The sequence below is a fragment of the Suillus discolor genome, assembly GCF_016758755.1.
Source record: "Suillus discolor strain FC423 chromosome Unknown F5147scaffold_8, whole genome shotgun sequence".
In the NCBI taxonomy this organism is placed as follows: domain Eukaryota; kingdom Fungi; phylum Basidiomycota; class Agaricomycetes; order Boletales; family Suillaceae; genus Suillus; species Suillus discolor.
Genome location: NW_024541255.1, coordinates 792,502 through 808,118, shown reverse-complemented (window position 1 = coordinate 808,118; position 15,617 = coordinate 792,502). Strand labels below are relative to the sequence as shown.

Genomic DNA, 15,617 nt, shown 5'->3' with positions numbered 1-15,617 from the left:
CGAGTCTGCAGTATATTAAAGTCGTTGATAGAAACTGTTCAAGCCTGTTTTTATGGTTATATGCTGACTATATGCGCACCAATTGAAGTGTGATATTTACCTCTGGGCTTATGCTACTTTTAGAAGACAAGGGGGAGAACACATCAAGCAGGGAATCTCCACTAGAGACCGTTGAAGAGACATCCTAATAAAATCAGTCAATGTGGCATGGATCATAGTAACACCAGAAGATGTCACTGTATTTGAATGATCCCAAGTCCTACTTGCATCAAAAGGTCATTGTATATCATTTGTGGGTGTCTGGAATGGCGATTTCGATTCAAGTTCAGCAGATCCAGTGGTGGGTGACTTCAGATTGCCGGATGTATTGGAAATATTGGAGTATAAATCAAATCCTTGTAGCATAGGCAGGTTGGAAGACAAAGTTTCATGAGGTAGTAGTATGGAGTCTATAAGCAGTTCACCAGTAGAACAATCTAGCATGATATCAGACATAGTGACAGGACGACAAGGGGGACGAAGTTAAAGACACGATGACAGCATACAAATCTGGGGTGCTTAGTCAGCTCACCCAGACAAAATTATCGTATGTTGGGCACCCCTTTCTCGCAGCTACCACCATGTCTACCAATGCTATTGACAACAACCACAATGTCTCTGTTCTCCAGAATGTAATCGTTATGGATGTCGAAGAGCTCCACCCAGCATGGCCGACATACGTTATCAATGTAAACCCCCAGAATCCAGGTCCTTTTGTATGTCTTGTCATTTTCAGCAAGTTCAACAGAACGCACACTAACCAGCCTCCATGACAGAAACTCGTAATTCGCATCAAACCACAGGATTCTACTATTGCAACCAAGCACCTCCGCATGGACCCCGATGCTACCATGGTTGAGGAACGTCCGCTCAAGTAAGTTGGTTGTTTTTCCACTATGGTTTTGATGTGTATGCTTCAACTTTAGGCAAGTGAAGCTCGACTTGAACAATACAAACCCTGTCATTACCACTCCATGTCCTGTTCAAATTCTCAATTGTCGTATCAATGAAGACATGCTAGATGAGAAGCTTCGACTAAAGCCCGGCAAGTACTCCACTAATGTAGGATATAGGCTCTCTTCTGCACGTAGAGCTCATGCTGAGGCTGTGTCACGCTATAAGCACCAGAACGAAGATTGCGAGAAAGAGAATATGTCAGTTTAATCATGCATTTTCTGTTGTCTCTGTGCTGTACTTTACGATAGGTTGTATCATTATTGTTCATCTATTTGCATGCTCTCATCCCTGTACTGTACTTTATGATAGGGTGTATCATTACTGCTCGTCTATTTGCTTGTGCTCTTCTAAGTACCCACCAAGGCAAGTCACATCTCCGCCAGGTTTCTCAACCATATAGAACCGGTCCTTGTCGTCGAGTTTATGTGGGACCATTGCAACAACAGAATGGATTGAGTTGACATTCACAGCAATGGTGCCAGCATCCCCAAGATATTGGCAGGATGCAAAAGTCGTATGAGACCGTCGAAGGAGCTCTTGGTGAGGGAGAGAGAATAGTTTAATAACTGCGAGAGCTTCAATGGGCTTCATGCAGTCAATCCGACACTCAAAATAATATTGCACTTCGCCAACTCTAGGTTTGCCATCAAGCATGATCTAAATATAATGTGGTTACATGGGATTCATGAAACTGGAGATGATCCTACCTTTACGTTACATGACTGTCTGGCATTGAAACGTGTTTCTTTCCAAAGAGAATGGGCAATCTGTCCATTTGGGAGCTGTAGACGAGCCCATCGACAAACACGAATAGTGCCATCATTAGGGAACTGTTGAAGGATGGGTGAATTGGAGCAGGTGCATTCAATGTAGTCTTGAATAGCCCATCCTTCATGAACAGTAGTTGCATGACTTGTCTGATCTTGGCACTTCAATAATGCATATCCACTTCCAAGGTCTTTTGCAAAGCGGGGAAGACATTTTGTGTCACTGGTGTCAAGTGAGGGTATGATGGATTTCAGAGCGTTGATCTGTGCACGGCGGATTGCACGCTGACCAAGGTTCGCATATGGGTTAGAAGGTTGCTGAATTTCTTCAACAAGATTTCCAATAGTGCGTTCCATTGTCCATTGAGAAGCACAAATAAGAGGGCCCTTCGTTTCAACTTCATTTCCATAATGGTCAATAGCATGAACACTTTGCCGTACAAAGTGAATGCGAGTAGGGAGATGCTGATAATAGAGCAGCTCAAACTCTTTCGACCAGTCAAGGAATAGTGTGTTCGCTAGGCGGAGCTCATTGTGTGAGATTGAATGCTGGAAGATGATACGGACGGCATGAACAAGCCTGCAAAAATGTTCCCATATCTCGTCTGGCAAGTGCTTATACAACACAGCTGGTCCAAGTCTGTAGAGGAAGAGCCAGAACTCCCATGCCTTATACCCACTATTAATCTTCTCAGCAATGTTGCATGGGACATGGTCAAACGAGCCAGGAAGGTAGGGACGTGCATCTGCGACGTCTTTTCCAAGGGTTTTCCAGGTGTTACCCATCAAAGAGGCCCAGTACCACGATGCCTTTGTGTCTGGTGGCTCACATTCTATTGTCCCATGCCAGAGTTTGAGCAACAGATCAGGGAGGTTGAGCGAAAGAAGATGCATAATGTCAGAACCAAAACACTTCAGAATTCCAAGGGTTTGTCCAGGAGGAAAGCCAAGAAATATAGATGGTTTTGAGATGCCGGTCTCAAGTCGACGTTGTTTGTACTCCATTTCGTTGAATGATTGCAGGACATAGATCAGATTGTTCCAATACATCTCCGCAGAAGCACCCTGAATGTCATTGACATTGACATCAGGATGACTGCAGCCAGCGACATTGTAATCGTGCGGTTTCAGAAGCACAGGATAGTAGTGTGAGCAGCCCGGCTTGTGTCGTCCTCTGAGTCCACAGTATAGACGGCAACCATTTTTTCCATGGTGTCCGATGAAACCATTGAGATAAGCAAGTCCAGGTCCATCGGCCGTACCGAGTGCAAGGAATGGAAATGATAGATAATTGATGTTACGAGAAGCGTCCAATATCTTGAGGCCTTCCTTTTGAATTGCGGCCAAGTGGTGGAAGCCAGGGAATAAGAAGGAATCGAGATTTTGAGGTTTCTTGGGTCCAGGAATAACGACACCTGGAAGGACATGTTTCTTTTTGTAACGTGAATCAGGAGAGCAGTCAAATATAACCCAAATTGCGATCCAACAGTCCGATTCCTTGCATTGATAAAGCTGAGCACCGTCAATCGACATCATAAGAACAACATCTGTGTCCTTGATTTTGCCCTCCTGCACCACATTAATGTAGTTGGTTCCATCAAGAAAATCTTCATACACGTGGACCTTGCCCTCATTTTGTTCCAACTCCTCGAAAATTTTCTCGGTTTGAGCTGTGTGGTACCGCTGAAGGTTCAACGATACAGCGAGGCACGAACAATGCTCCTGACTGTATCTATAATTGTTGTAAGGTCACGTGTTGCCTAGTCTGCTATACTTGAGACGACAAGTGCGTTCGACCCTAAAGGGGAAGCGAGTGCAGCAAGGATCTAGAGGTATGCGCTGAAAGCGCTACTGGTTGGCCAATGCGAAGCGCGGGAAAGCGCAGGTGCGCGCAAGGCGCGGGAATGCGCGCGTGTATGGCGCGAAGCGCGGGAAAGCGTGCGCGTGTATACAGATATGAGAGAGAGTAAGAGTGAGTTTGCTTAAGTGATGATATGATGTAAGACAAGAGAAGAGAGATGCGAGGTGTAAACAAATAGATTTCTACTATGTTCTGCTAGGTGAATAGTGGGTAGTAACCAGTAAGTCCTCTGTTGTTCTGGTGGGAGAGTAAGTGAGTCAGTCATAGTATGTACTGCTGGCGCTTAAGTATGGCGCCTAAGCGCTGTCATGCGGAGCCGAAGCGCTACCGAGTAAGGTATGTAAAGATATATGTAAGTAAGGGTCCATGATAAAAATAAAGATGGAACGATAAGCAAATGTGAGAAATGGAAATATACGCACTAGGGAACTTGGTGGACAGTGGATGGATGCTTCCGGATGGCTGGCGCTATAGGGCGCTCAAGCGCGGGAAAGCGCGCGCGCATATACATCGTGAAGCGCGGGAAAGGTACGCGCGCATGGCGCGCGTTGCGCGGGAAAGCTGCGCCTCATATAGAGATAGCTGCGGGTAGCACACAGAGTGATGCTACAAGTTCGTGCCATGTACTCCCCAGTGAAAACTGCCATATTGCACAATGAGAGGCATGAGTCTCTACACCGCATCTCAACAGCACTCTGAGGATCACGAAACATAGCCTGGAGTTGTGGGCCGATGGGAATAGTTGGAAACTGCTTGCGTGTGACTTTCTTCTTGCCCTTACTTTGTGCAAGAATGACCTGGTCATAGCGCAAAGAGCCGCATATTGGACAGGACTTGAGGTGCACAAATTGACCTGTGAAACCAACACATGAATTGAAGCACATATCGTGCATGATACCAGAGACGCCACTCAGCTGTTTGACAGCTCATTTGGCTTGGTAGAGTGTCGGGAAATCATCGACATCTTTGGATTCCATCAGAACCTCGCGCACTGCTTCGTAGTCCTTCCCCGCATGCAACAATTTAAGATAGAGTTTAACAGCAGCCTTGAGATCAGGGTCATCATCAAGAGAAAGTTGAGGTTGGGGCGGATTTCGAATGTGTTCCACAGTTGCAGCATCAAGCCCAGATTCAGAGTCATCCAGGGAAGCATTTGCGAGTCCGAAAATAAAGGCTAAGGAAATACGCAAGTCATTGAGGGTGACATTTGAGTAGATGTCGTTTGCGAGGGTCTCCTCATCTGCGTCAAGGGGAGGTGGGACATCAACGTGTGGAAATGCAGGAGGTTCATCTTGATGATGAACAGTGTCATCCTCATCAGGGATTTCTTCCACAGTTGGCCTGTGTAGATGTTGGGGACTCAATGGTTGTGGTAAGGGTAGAGGCAACTCTGCAACATCCTGTCGACAAATATTTGGTCAGTCTAGGGTGAAAAAGGTACAATACCAGACACATGGACGGGGGGAGGGACCCACAAAGTGGCTCATGTCTTCATCATAGTGCATGACAGCTACACGGCTGGGAAGAGCACTCAGGGGAATGGCACTTACATGACTAATGCCCTCATCATTGGCTTGGGATGACTCGAGGTCATCACAAGCGTCTCCTTGGTCTATCTCTCCTTCTCCTTCATCAGAAGAGACTTGGTCATTGAGAGAATGAGCTGCACGAGCTGCCACAGCCTTTGGATTATTCTGCTTTGACCTGTGACAGAGCCATGTTGATTTACTGACACAAGTGAGAAGGTACTTGTGATCGACACAGTCGCAGTAGTAGTCTTTCTTGGAATGGGGCATTTTGCGAGTAATTTCTTGTCGGCATGAGAGCGTGTTCGTGTTTTATAGGCACAGATTGGCAATGGCACGATACAATACAATGGGAGATACGGATCAAGGAGAGGACAAGATACTCTAGATGCAAAGCCAATGATGCATGCTATATTGCATACATGACTTCGCATCTATTGTAGCGCTTCGTCGAAACACTGCGTTACATGCTTTACAGTTTGTTTTACATGTAACAGAATGTTGTTGTGGTCTTTACAGCGTTACAACAGCTGCTTACATCATATTACACTCTGGATTTGCCACGATTTCAGGTGGTGTCACGCTGGGCTAATATTCACGCAGGTACAGCCAATTGTCGATTTTGACTGGGGGTCAAGTCGAAGTGTAAAGCAGAGTCTGCCTATGAATATAGGGTCAAGGTTTCTGGCTAAGGACAGTGTCACTGACTGCCTTAGAATAGTGGTTCAAGACAGTAAGGTTGGAGACCTTACTGAAGGACTGGTTTCCAGGTAAAACCCAGTAGATTAAAGTAAGGAATACAGGTGGTAACTACTGTGCTTAAATAGTCTGTATGGAGCGCACAGACCAGGCCAAGAAAGGTAGGCATAAAGTGCATATCAAGATAGGAGCAAAGATAAGAGATAAGAGTCTTTATCAAGATAAGGGTTATGCATGATAGTGGTTGCTAGCACAATAGGAAGCTTTAGTGATCATATGAGTAAGGTACTGGAAGGTGATCCAACACTCAGTAGCAGAGATAGTCATAGACCATTATCTAGTAATGGGAGAATAAATGGGGGCATATTTTAATCATAACAAATAGTACTTGTTTGTTTGTTTGTTTGTTTGTCTCTGAGCTTGAGTCAGTCTGAGTTCTCTTTTGCATGCTGAAATGCTTGCACCCACAGCACCAACACAAACATTGATGGACATGTTCAACAGATCCATTTCAACTTTCAACACATTGGATGGTTTTTTTAGGTGTGTCATCACTAGGGATTAGCATGGGTATCCTCAACCCATGTGGGTCGTGGGTGTGGGTACCTCTGGGGTATGGGTGGGGGTCTGTACTTTGGGTACTCATACCTCTACCCATACTCCAGTGGTGGGTATGTAAGCAAACATGTCTTATTTTGAAATTTAGTAACACACATTAGACATGAACCTTAAACTCTAAACCTAAACACAGTGCTCTTATGATCATCACAGCATGCATCCCACATTTTTCTCAGGTGCTGCCAAGTGTATTACAAAACTAACAGACAAAGCTAAAGCTGCACTAGACAAGAAGTGGGAAGGCTCGTCAAACAAACAAAAGAATAATGAAAGTGCTGCTAGTAGTTAGGGATCAGCAGGGGTAAGGGTACTTGAGGGTAGGGGTAGGGGTTTGGATCTGAAGACCCCTGTACCCCTGGACAATTGGTAGGTACCCCTGGAAATATATCCCCAAATTGATTACCATAGGAGTGATGGATAAGTATAATATTTTGAAGTTGTACATTTGCCTTTCAATGGTGATATATGTGATTGTAAAAAGTGTTACCCTGGGGTATACCTACCATGGGTGTGGGTAGGGGTATCTATCTCTGGTACCTTTCAAAAAACCCACACCCACATAGTGGGTGGGGGTATATTGGTGGATAAGGGTAGGGGTATCACCTCAGATACTCTAGGGTATACCCATGCTAATCCGACTCATTACTACTTTTTTTTAGCCATTTTTGATTCTACTGATGCCATTTGTGCACCAGCCATCTTCACACTTGCATACTGATGCCAAGCGCTGCAGTCCCACCGTCTGACATCACCATACAAGCACTGAATGCTGCCAAGGGTGTTCAGCTGAAGTCCTGGATTGAGGAGGCCAATAGAGCTGTGGGGAAGAAGGCCTTGACGAAGACTGGCACCGTGAACATCCTCAGAATGAAGCTCACCAAGTTCTATGACCTTGACCTTGCAGCTACCCCCAAAAAACCTGCAGGACCCAACACCCATGGACACGACGTCCAGAAGTGGCAGTTTGCCTATCTGCACAAGCTCTGGAATGAGTGGATGGGGTGTGTGGCCTCAAACCAACCATTCCTGCTATTACAACATGTTACACGAGTCCCCTCTGCCACCATACACAGTTATAGATGATAGACAATACTTGGGCCTCTAGACCACAAATGATAGAAGAGAAGCGGCATATGCCAGCTTAGGTAAGTGGTCCGGACCACTATGACATATGCTAGGTCTAGAAGACCTATTGTTGTTATCAAGATAGAAGGCAAGCTTTGTGTTGCCTCATGTACTGATAGAAGGCCATCACATGGACCTTATCATAGATAGAAGCCCTACCTCATGGACGGTATCTCTGACTCATAGATAAGCAGATTAGAACCCAGCTTCAAGCTGAGCTTAGATATGATAGAGTAGCCTTATATAAGGTCGAAGATTAAAAGTAGATGTTCCTTATTTTAATCTTACTTGGTTTTCCCTTGAACTCCTTGTCCTGCTAAAGCTACTTGCTCAACATTGACTCACACCTTCAGAGACGCCTCTCTCTGTCTGTATTACTATTATCTCTGCATAATCCCTTGCTTACCTAGCAAGCTACGTTTGAGTATGCAACCTCTGCTCTTCTGTAGAGGCTGACGACTCTCAGCACTCAGTATCACTGTCATGGTTGTCGCTGTTAGAACTATCCAAGTCGCACATGACCTTGCGTTGTAACACCTGCTCTGCTCGATGTCTGCTGGTGAGTTTTCTGTGTTCCTTGCTCTGAAAACTGACATATCTACCTATCTAAATATACCAAATCCACTCGATGTGCAGCTCCTCAAACTTGCAATCACCTCCATTCCCACCCAGCTTAGCTTTGCACTGCCAAATCCCCTTCCTGAATCTCCTCTGCTGCCTGCTGTCACAAATGACAGTGTGTATGCACTGTCACACCTTGCGTGATCAGGGAACCATGATGCCTTCATCATGCTGCTTCGATTTCATGCTGTCATGCAAGCATGTGCAAGTTCCATCATCCACCTTGTAAGTCAATTGTCTAATTTTGTGTTTCATTCATCATCTCTGACTTTTGATGGTTCAACATTGCAGGGAATCTCTTGCAGCTCTGATACACCACCACAGCTACTGCTTCCTGCACTCAACCCATCACCATCTCTCTCGAGCCTGCCACCCCATCAAGCAGCCTCATGCATATCGACAGAGGCTTCTCCTGCTGCCACACCACTGCTATCGACTGTCATATCCTGTGTTCCGGACCTGGACCAATCACGCAATCATCTCTGGACTTCTGGACTTCCGGATCCGGTTAGCTTCTATCCTCTGTGCCTTTTCCCTTTAGTATTTCCCTTATCAGTTAGTGTGCTTTATTTTCCGTCCCTTATTCATTTCCGTCTTCATTTTACTAAGTTCCAATAGACTAGTGTTAGGTGTTCCACATGCTCCGTCCATAGCCTCGCATAGCCTCGCACTGCACTGACTGATTCTCCATTATGTCCTTCATAGTATATATACCCTGTAAAGTCTCTGTATTTCCTCAGTTCGAATATTATCTTAGACTCTGCTCATTCCCTCCTCCATTCGACTTGAGTCTCTTCTCGTCATCTCCGACAGTCTTAGGATTGACTCCTATTGACTTACCACCTCCGCCTCTACCTTAGGTAGTCCTCCGCTGTTTCCTTTCTAGTTCGGACTTCGTCCGGATTAGTCTCATCACTTGTTTCCGAACGTCTGCCAGAATTCCCGCACATTGGACTCCAGACTCCGGACATCGTCCGTTAGCCCTCAGAAGTTAGGGGCACGTACTCAGGTAAGGGGTGCAGCACACGAGCTGAAGCCAAGCCCTTCAGATACGACCCTTGAGCACATTCTTAACATTGACACTCTCATCACAGCCACCATTGCCCATGTCACCTGTCACTGTCTTCTTAGATAGATGATCTATAGATAAACACCTACAAAATCAAATACCTCTACAATCAGCGATTCAGACAAATACCAATGACTGATAACGTGGTTGTTCATGGGTGGCTGTTTACACTTCCCCAAGCTATGTTCAGACAAAAGTACTTTTGTGAGGTCAATAAAAATACCAGTCAATCCAACAGTATGGATGCAATAGAAAATAAACGGAATATAGTCAGCCCAACAGTATGGTGATGACAAAAGAAAATGAATCACTCCAATGGTATGGCAGTGATTAGAGAACAAAGAAAAGTCAGCCCAACAGTATGGTACTGATAAAAAAAATAGAATGATAATAGAAACCCTTCCTTCAGTAACAATGCTTCTCGTAATAAATTTACTACAGAAAATTGTGCAAAATTATAACAATCACCCCCTCAGCACAAACAGGTAGAATCAAAGGTCAAGACTAATCAATGCTCAGTAGAACTCTTAGTTCACTATTGAACCTGCTGCCAAGGAACTCATGATGAGTATTAAACAGAATCAGGAACAGATGTCCTTGGATTTCAGTACCAAGTCCCCTATTCAACAACTAAAGTCTAGCAGACAAAGAAAACCCTGGCTCAGTATCACTACTCAGATGAGTGAGGTCAAGTGTCACTATCAACTTCTGAAGTCTTCCCACTAAGCCTGTGCTTAGATGGATGTAAAGACAACACAAAGATCCTGGAACAAATTCAGAACAATGACACTAAGACGTGAATGAACTGAAAAAAAAAAGACAAATGAAAAAAAAAAAAAGACAAAAAGAAACAGAAAAAGAAAAAGAAAGAAAAGAGAAGAAAGAAAAGAAAAGAAAGAAGCTAGAGGTTCACCAGTAGAAAATCAAAGAAAAAGTTTGCTCACTGTTGAGCACAGTGAGCTCAAGATATTTCACAGTTGTTGATGATGAGCTAAAGGCGATGCTGGATGTTGCTCACAATAACCTCTCAGTTAGTTGCTTAACAGCTCTTGTCACTGTTGTTGGTACTGATCACACTTCACACTCAATTTCATTTTGTGGGGCTTAAATGTTCCCTTTTTGCATATTTTTATTGGCAAAAAGTGGGGTCTTATATAGATAAACTATGGTGGCTGTGCTACTATTTCCCACATTCTAAGGGAGATAGGCTTAGTCAGATTGTACCAATAACTATTTACTGTTGGTCATGTGCATTATAATTTATGTCATCAGGCTTTAGTCATCTCAAGAGGTTGCTTTGTCACGATTTGGTTTAGGGTCATAGGTCACCTGACTGTTAGAGTCATATGACTTAGTATCATGTGACTAATATTAAATAACAAACTGATTATGTTATGTAAGAGAAATATTCATGATTTGTTGGTGTCTTGTTATGATGTTACTTTATTAACCGTAGAAATGACGTGAGCTGTGTATTTAGGGTTTTTAAGGAAGTTCCCACAAGGCAACTCATGCAAGAACTATTTTTCACAGTTACCTGACATGTGTGGGATTCAGTCTGAGTCATCATTGTTGCTGACTAAGCAGAATTTATCGCAAAATTAAAAAATATTTAGCCTATCCGAGTCCATCTGAGAAATGAAATGAAAATCTTATCTGCAGTCTAAACCATAAAGTAAAGGAAGATTGTTTCATAATGATTTATAGGGCATCAGGCTCATGGGAGAGGATTAGTCATCCATGCACCAAACCAGTTTGGTGCAAGTCATTGCCACCAGCACTCCACCAACTGTAGCTGCACCTGCTCAGTCTGATGAAGCAGTGCTGTTGGCAGCCTGCAAAGCTGACATTGTAGTGCTCAATTGTGCAACTTCACTGCATGATGTCATTGCACAGGTTGAAGCTGGAGATGTTGCTCGCATTCAGCAGCTATATGGGCCATGCACAGGACATGCAGCCATCTCACTTTGGCAGTCCATCAAGTGTACTGTCTGTCATCAAGAGCGGCTGTACTTGCAGCTTCAGGATGAGTTCTGTGGTAACAAGGATTGCTTTTTTGGGTTTTTTAGAATCCAAATAACATCAGAGGTAAATGGCAAGTTGTTGAAATGGAAGGCTAAGCACAATGCACCTGTCGAGCACCTGCAGCCCTTGCAGAAAGTTGATGAAGCCATCAGTCGGAGGGATAAGAACCTTGCTGAGCTCATGGTAAGTGATAAGTACAGTGATGAGGGTAGGTTCTGTAGTCAAAAGTGGGAAGCAAAGTGGTCGGGCATGAATTGGTGGGAGATATGGAGGGCAATTGAAAAGGAGATATACTGAGGACATTGAATTATTTACACATACACTATAATCACATTTGTTGCCTACTTCACTAGCAGACCCATTGATCCTTGGTGTACCCGCTTTCCATCATTGCGGTCAAAATCAATCATGTGTTCATGATTGTCATTGTGGAAGTAGAGAAATATCTGAACATGGTGACTGCTTCAACCTGTGATCAGCCACCCCATGCAGCTACCATACCAGGGGACCAGCCTTGATCTCAAAGGTGGTGTTGACACCCCCCTTGGCGGAATGGGTGTGTCCTATATAATGCCTAGGACTTATATCTAAGGCCCTGTAGGTCTTTTGCAAGTGCTCAGCTAATGGTAGTGGAAGACTAGTAAGGGAGTCCTCAGCCACCTATCATTTGGCAAGTGGAAGGAGCTTACCAGTGGTTGAGTGGTCACTGTACCATTCATGTTAATCACCAGGAACAAGAGTCCAGTGCAGTCATGGTTTTCTCCATACAGAGCTACAAGTCTGATCAAGGCCCGCTTGGGGCATATCTTTGAATCTTTGTCATTTGCACAGAGATGCATCCGCTGAGAGACATCAGTCTGTGCATTTTTATGTATGCCAAGGTCAACATCAAAGTATGCTCCTGAAGGAGGTTGTCAGTATCCCTTACTCATGTTATGAAAAAAAAAATCATACTTTCATTAGGGAGAGCATCAATGATCTCAAATGTCAGGCTCAATGCTTCCTCAACTCGAAACACAAGGAGCCATGCAAAGAGAAAGACCATCTGGCTAGTGTGTCAGTGGAAGAAACATGACCAGAACACCAGACATACATATTGGACAATCCCACATTGTCGATCAGCATTGTTCAGACTATGGTGCATCATGCAATAGTCATGGAGGCAGTACATATCATCCAGCAAAAGCGCCTGTGCTGACTGGGAGACCTCGCCCTGCCTTGCCTTGGTCTTTTCAAGACCAATTATGAACTTAGACACAGCATGAAATCTTGTTGGAAGGCCAGAACTGATCAGGAAGTCAGACAGTGGACAGCAAGAAAAGGGAGATCCTCACCACTGCCCTGTCTTATGGACTCGCCACTCCACCATACTCTCTGATGGTCAGACAGAGTGATACCACAGTGTAAGGGCTACTCGAGTTGAAATTGCAGTGGAGAACTGCAACAAATATGTAGATGAGCTCATCACCACTGGTAGTTAAGGAGACAGAGACAGGGGCCACTGACCTTGTGTCCTTCATAGCCATCAGCCTTTGGTCTATATTTTTGAGTGATGAACATTCACACATCATATGGTGTGTTCCTTGTCACCACTTTGGGATCCCAGTTTGGTGTCTGTTTCATATGAAATATAATATATGCCTTAATGATCCTAGCCCAGCAGTCAGAATTACTCGAAGCAAAGCACAGATTAGTATGTCACCTAACATGCTTTGTACAGGTTTGATCAGTAATGCTGTTTTGTACAATGTTAGAAGCATATTGAGCTATCTTGGACTCATCATTATCTGGAAAATCATTGAGGCCCTCATTCAAAAGAATGTCAAGCTTGGCTTCAACTTCAGAAGCTTCCTCCAGCTCGAGGTGGAGCATCTCATCTGAAACCTATATTTGAATCAGCTCAGAACTATACCAGCATGCTTGCAGTGTGAGGAAAGACCTGTTGTTCAATCACAGCTTCCTCATTGACATTTTGCAAGGGTGGTACAGGCTGCACAGTGGTCTCAGACATGGTGGTGGAAGCTGATCATATTGCAGATTGATAACATGAGACAGAAACAAATACATTACATAAGCGACCTCTGAAACAAAAAAGATATGGTGAGTAACAACTGCAAAGAATAGAGCCTATGGAGAGTGAAAAAAGTCCAAAGTCAACAATATAAGGGCTGGTAAGCAGAGAGAGCAGAGGGTACCAAAGACAAGTAATGAGCATAGCAGGTTGATGGCAGATGACTAGAATAATCAGGAGAGGGAGATGGACAACCAGATGGGAAGAATAGGCTCTCAAGAGGGAGACAGATAACCAGATGGGAGGAATGGGCTCTCGAGAGGGAGATGGACAACCAGATGGAAAGAATGGGCTCTTGAGAGGGAGATGGATGACTGGATGGAAAGAGTGAGAGGGAGATAGATGACCAGATGGGAAGAATGGACTTTCGAGAGGGCAGATGGAAGAATGGAGGGTGATATGCTATAGAGAAGGACTGATCAGCAAGACCACAGATAGAATTGAAAGGATATAGAACCTCTTGAGGAATGAAACACAGTGTGTGACTTGTCGATAAGCTTTACAGCTCCCAGGCTTGCTTGGGCCAGGGTGGATGAGGGTGCACAGGGTGCACATTGCATTCTGTTCCACAGGAGGATGAAGTGTTTTGGTAGCAGGCATCTGAGAGGTTATGACCATTGTTGGTTGGCAGAGGGCAGGAAACAATAGGCAGAGCGTCATTTTCCAGTAAGGAGCTGTTGTAAGCTTATGAAACACTTATTTTAAAATGATGAGGAAAGACGTTGTAGGTATACAACACAGAGTGGGGCTATACAAAGATGGCTCCAAACTGATATCTTTATGTTGTGGTCTTACACTGCCTATCTGCTATACTTGCGGGACAAGTACATTCGACCCAGAGGTCTGCGGTCTGGGAATAGTTTTTGGGGTCAGTGAGTGATGTGAGGTCAATAATCCGAGCGTGGGAAACAATGTCTGAAGCTATAATTACGATGTCTGATGCAAAAGCATCAGGTCCAATGTTTTTGGGTTTTTGGGTTCGGGTTCGGTGTATCAAAAACTAATAGTGAGCATCAGGAAAGCAAGCGGTGTGCGCAATAATAACGATGACAGATACAGACAGTGAAGGAACAATGATATTTGCAATGTCAACTAAGAACTACGAAATATTGGGTTTGACCCTAAGCATCAGAGACAATTCTCCTCTACTCAGATGATGATGATGCTATGGGGAGTCCAATATTTATGTAGATACGTAGAAATACGGAACTTTATAGGCAAAAGTAGTAGGGCAATATTTCAGGTCTGATGTCCTATGTAACAAGACATGATGTACTGCGGACTATGGGAATACATGTAATAATGTGGTCAACAATGTTAGGGATGTGAAAACAAGTAACTATGCACCTAGTGGGGCTAGCGCAATGAGACTGGACATAGGTAGGACGAGTGCACGCGATATCTGATAGTCCAATGTCCGATGTCCGATGTTTTTGGGTTTGGTGCGTATTGAGTTGGATATGATAGGGAATGATTTGGATAATGATTAGCATTTCAACATGCATTGAAAAATAGACCTCTACGAGGCCACAAGGACTCCAAGTCCTACAACATACCATCATAAGTGAGAGCTGCATGTCCCATGAATGCAAAAAAATCAACTTTTGCCTGGGACACACAGCAAAGGGAGGCTCCAGCCAAAAAATGCATGTCCCATGAAGCAACAAATTGCTCAACTTAGCATGGGACATGTGGAATGCGCCAAGACGGACCTGCAAGCCCAGGACAATGTAAGTTTTGACAAAAATAGTGTGGACAGACTTACTAAGCTTCAATAACTTGAAACAGTGGCAGGATGTCCTTCTTGCAGCAACTTAGAAGGGAGAGGCTAGCAAATAGCATCAGAAAGTAACTGCTGTTGATCCATCAGCACACACATTCAAATGACACCGAACACACACTTCTCTGCCCTTCATTCCAAATCATTTATTGTCGAATCGTTAGTGGTTGCTTAGAGGCCCAGCATTTTTTGGGGTACTTGTTTGGTTGTGGGTGCACAGAACTCATATGACTTACCTCTGCATGTCCCAGAGCAATGTAAAGGTTGCTTTTTCTACTTATCAGAAAGTGGTTCAAGTGTGCAAAAAAGTTTAATTCAAGTACAATAAGTAAGGACCACATAAAAAAGTACTAAATTATGATTTCACTGATTTTGTGGACAATTGGGTTGTATTGTGCATCTATCTCCTAAGATAAGCCAGGCCAGAGGGAGACTAATAATGCAGGGTAGGACATAGTG

At 44.1% G+C, this 15,617-nt stretch overlaps 3 protein-coding genes across 3 annotated transcripts; all 3 read right to left on the bottom strand.

Moving 5' to 3' along the window:
- Positions 1-1,314: 1,314 nt before the first annotated feature.
- On the bottom strand, positions 1,315-2,657 carry F5147DRAFT_569264 (uncharacterized protein; the record flags this gene model as incomplete). The annotated part of the gene is made up of 2 exons (XM_041430945.1): positions 1,315-1,653; positions 1,704-2,657. The coding sequence occupies 2 exons, from the start codon at positions 2,655-2,657 to the stop codon at positions 1,315-1,317; spliced, it is 1,293 nt and encodes a 430-aa protein (XP_041297027.1).
- Positions 2,658-4,550: 1,893 nt separating this feature from the next.
- Positions 4,551-5,420, bottom strand: F5147DRAFT_649686 (uncharacterized protein; the record flags this gene model as incomplete). The annotated part of the gene is made up of 3 exons (XM_041433364.1): positions 4,551-5,024; positions 5,175-5,328; positions 5,374-5,420. The coding sequence occupies 3 exons, from the start codon at positions 5,418-5,420 to the stop codon at positions 4,551-4,553; spliced, it is 675 nt and encodes a 224-aa protein (XP_041297026.1).
- Positions 5,421-11,923: 6,503 nt separating this feature from the next.
- F5147DRAFT_769766 (uncharacterized protein) lies at positions 11,924-13,318 on the bottom strand (the record flags this gene model as incomplete). The annotated part of the gene is made up of 8 exons (XM_041441073.1): positions 11,924-11,944; positions 11,997-12,208; positions 12,262-12,352; positions 12,401-12,593; positions 12,679-12,821; positions 12,874-12,958; positions 13,010-13,191; positions 13,247-13,318. The coding sequence occupies 8 exons, from the start codon at positions 13,316-13,318 to the stop codon at positions 11,924-11,926; spliced, it is 999 nt and encodes a 332-aa protein (XP_041297025.1).
- Positions 13,319-15,617: the final 2,299 nt, after the last annotated feature.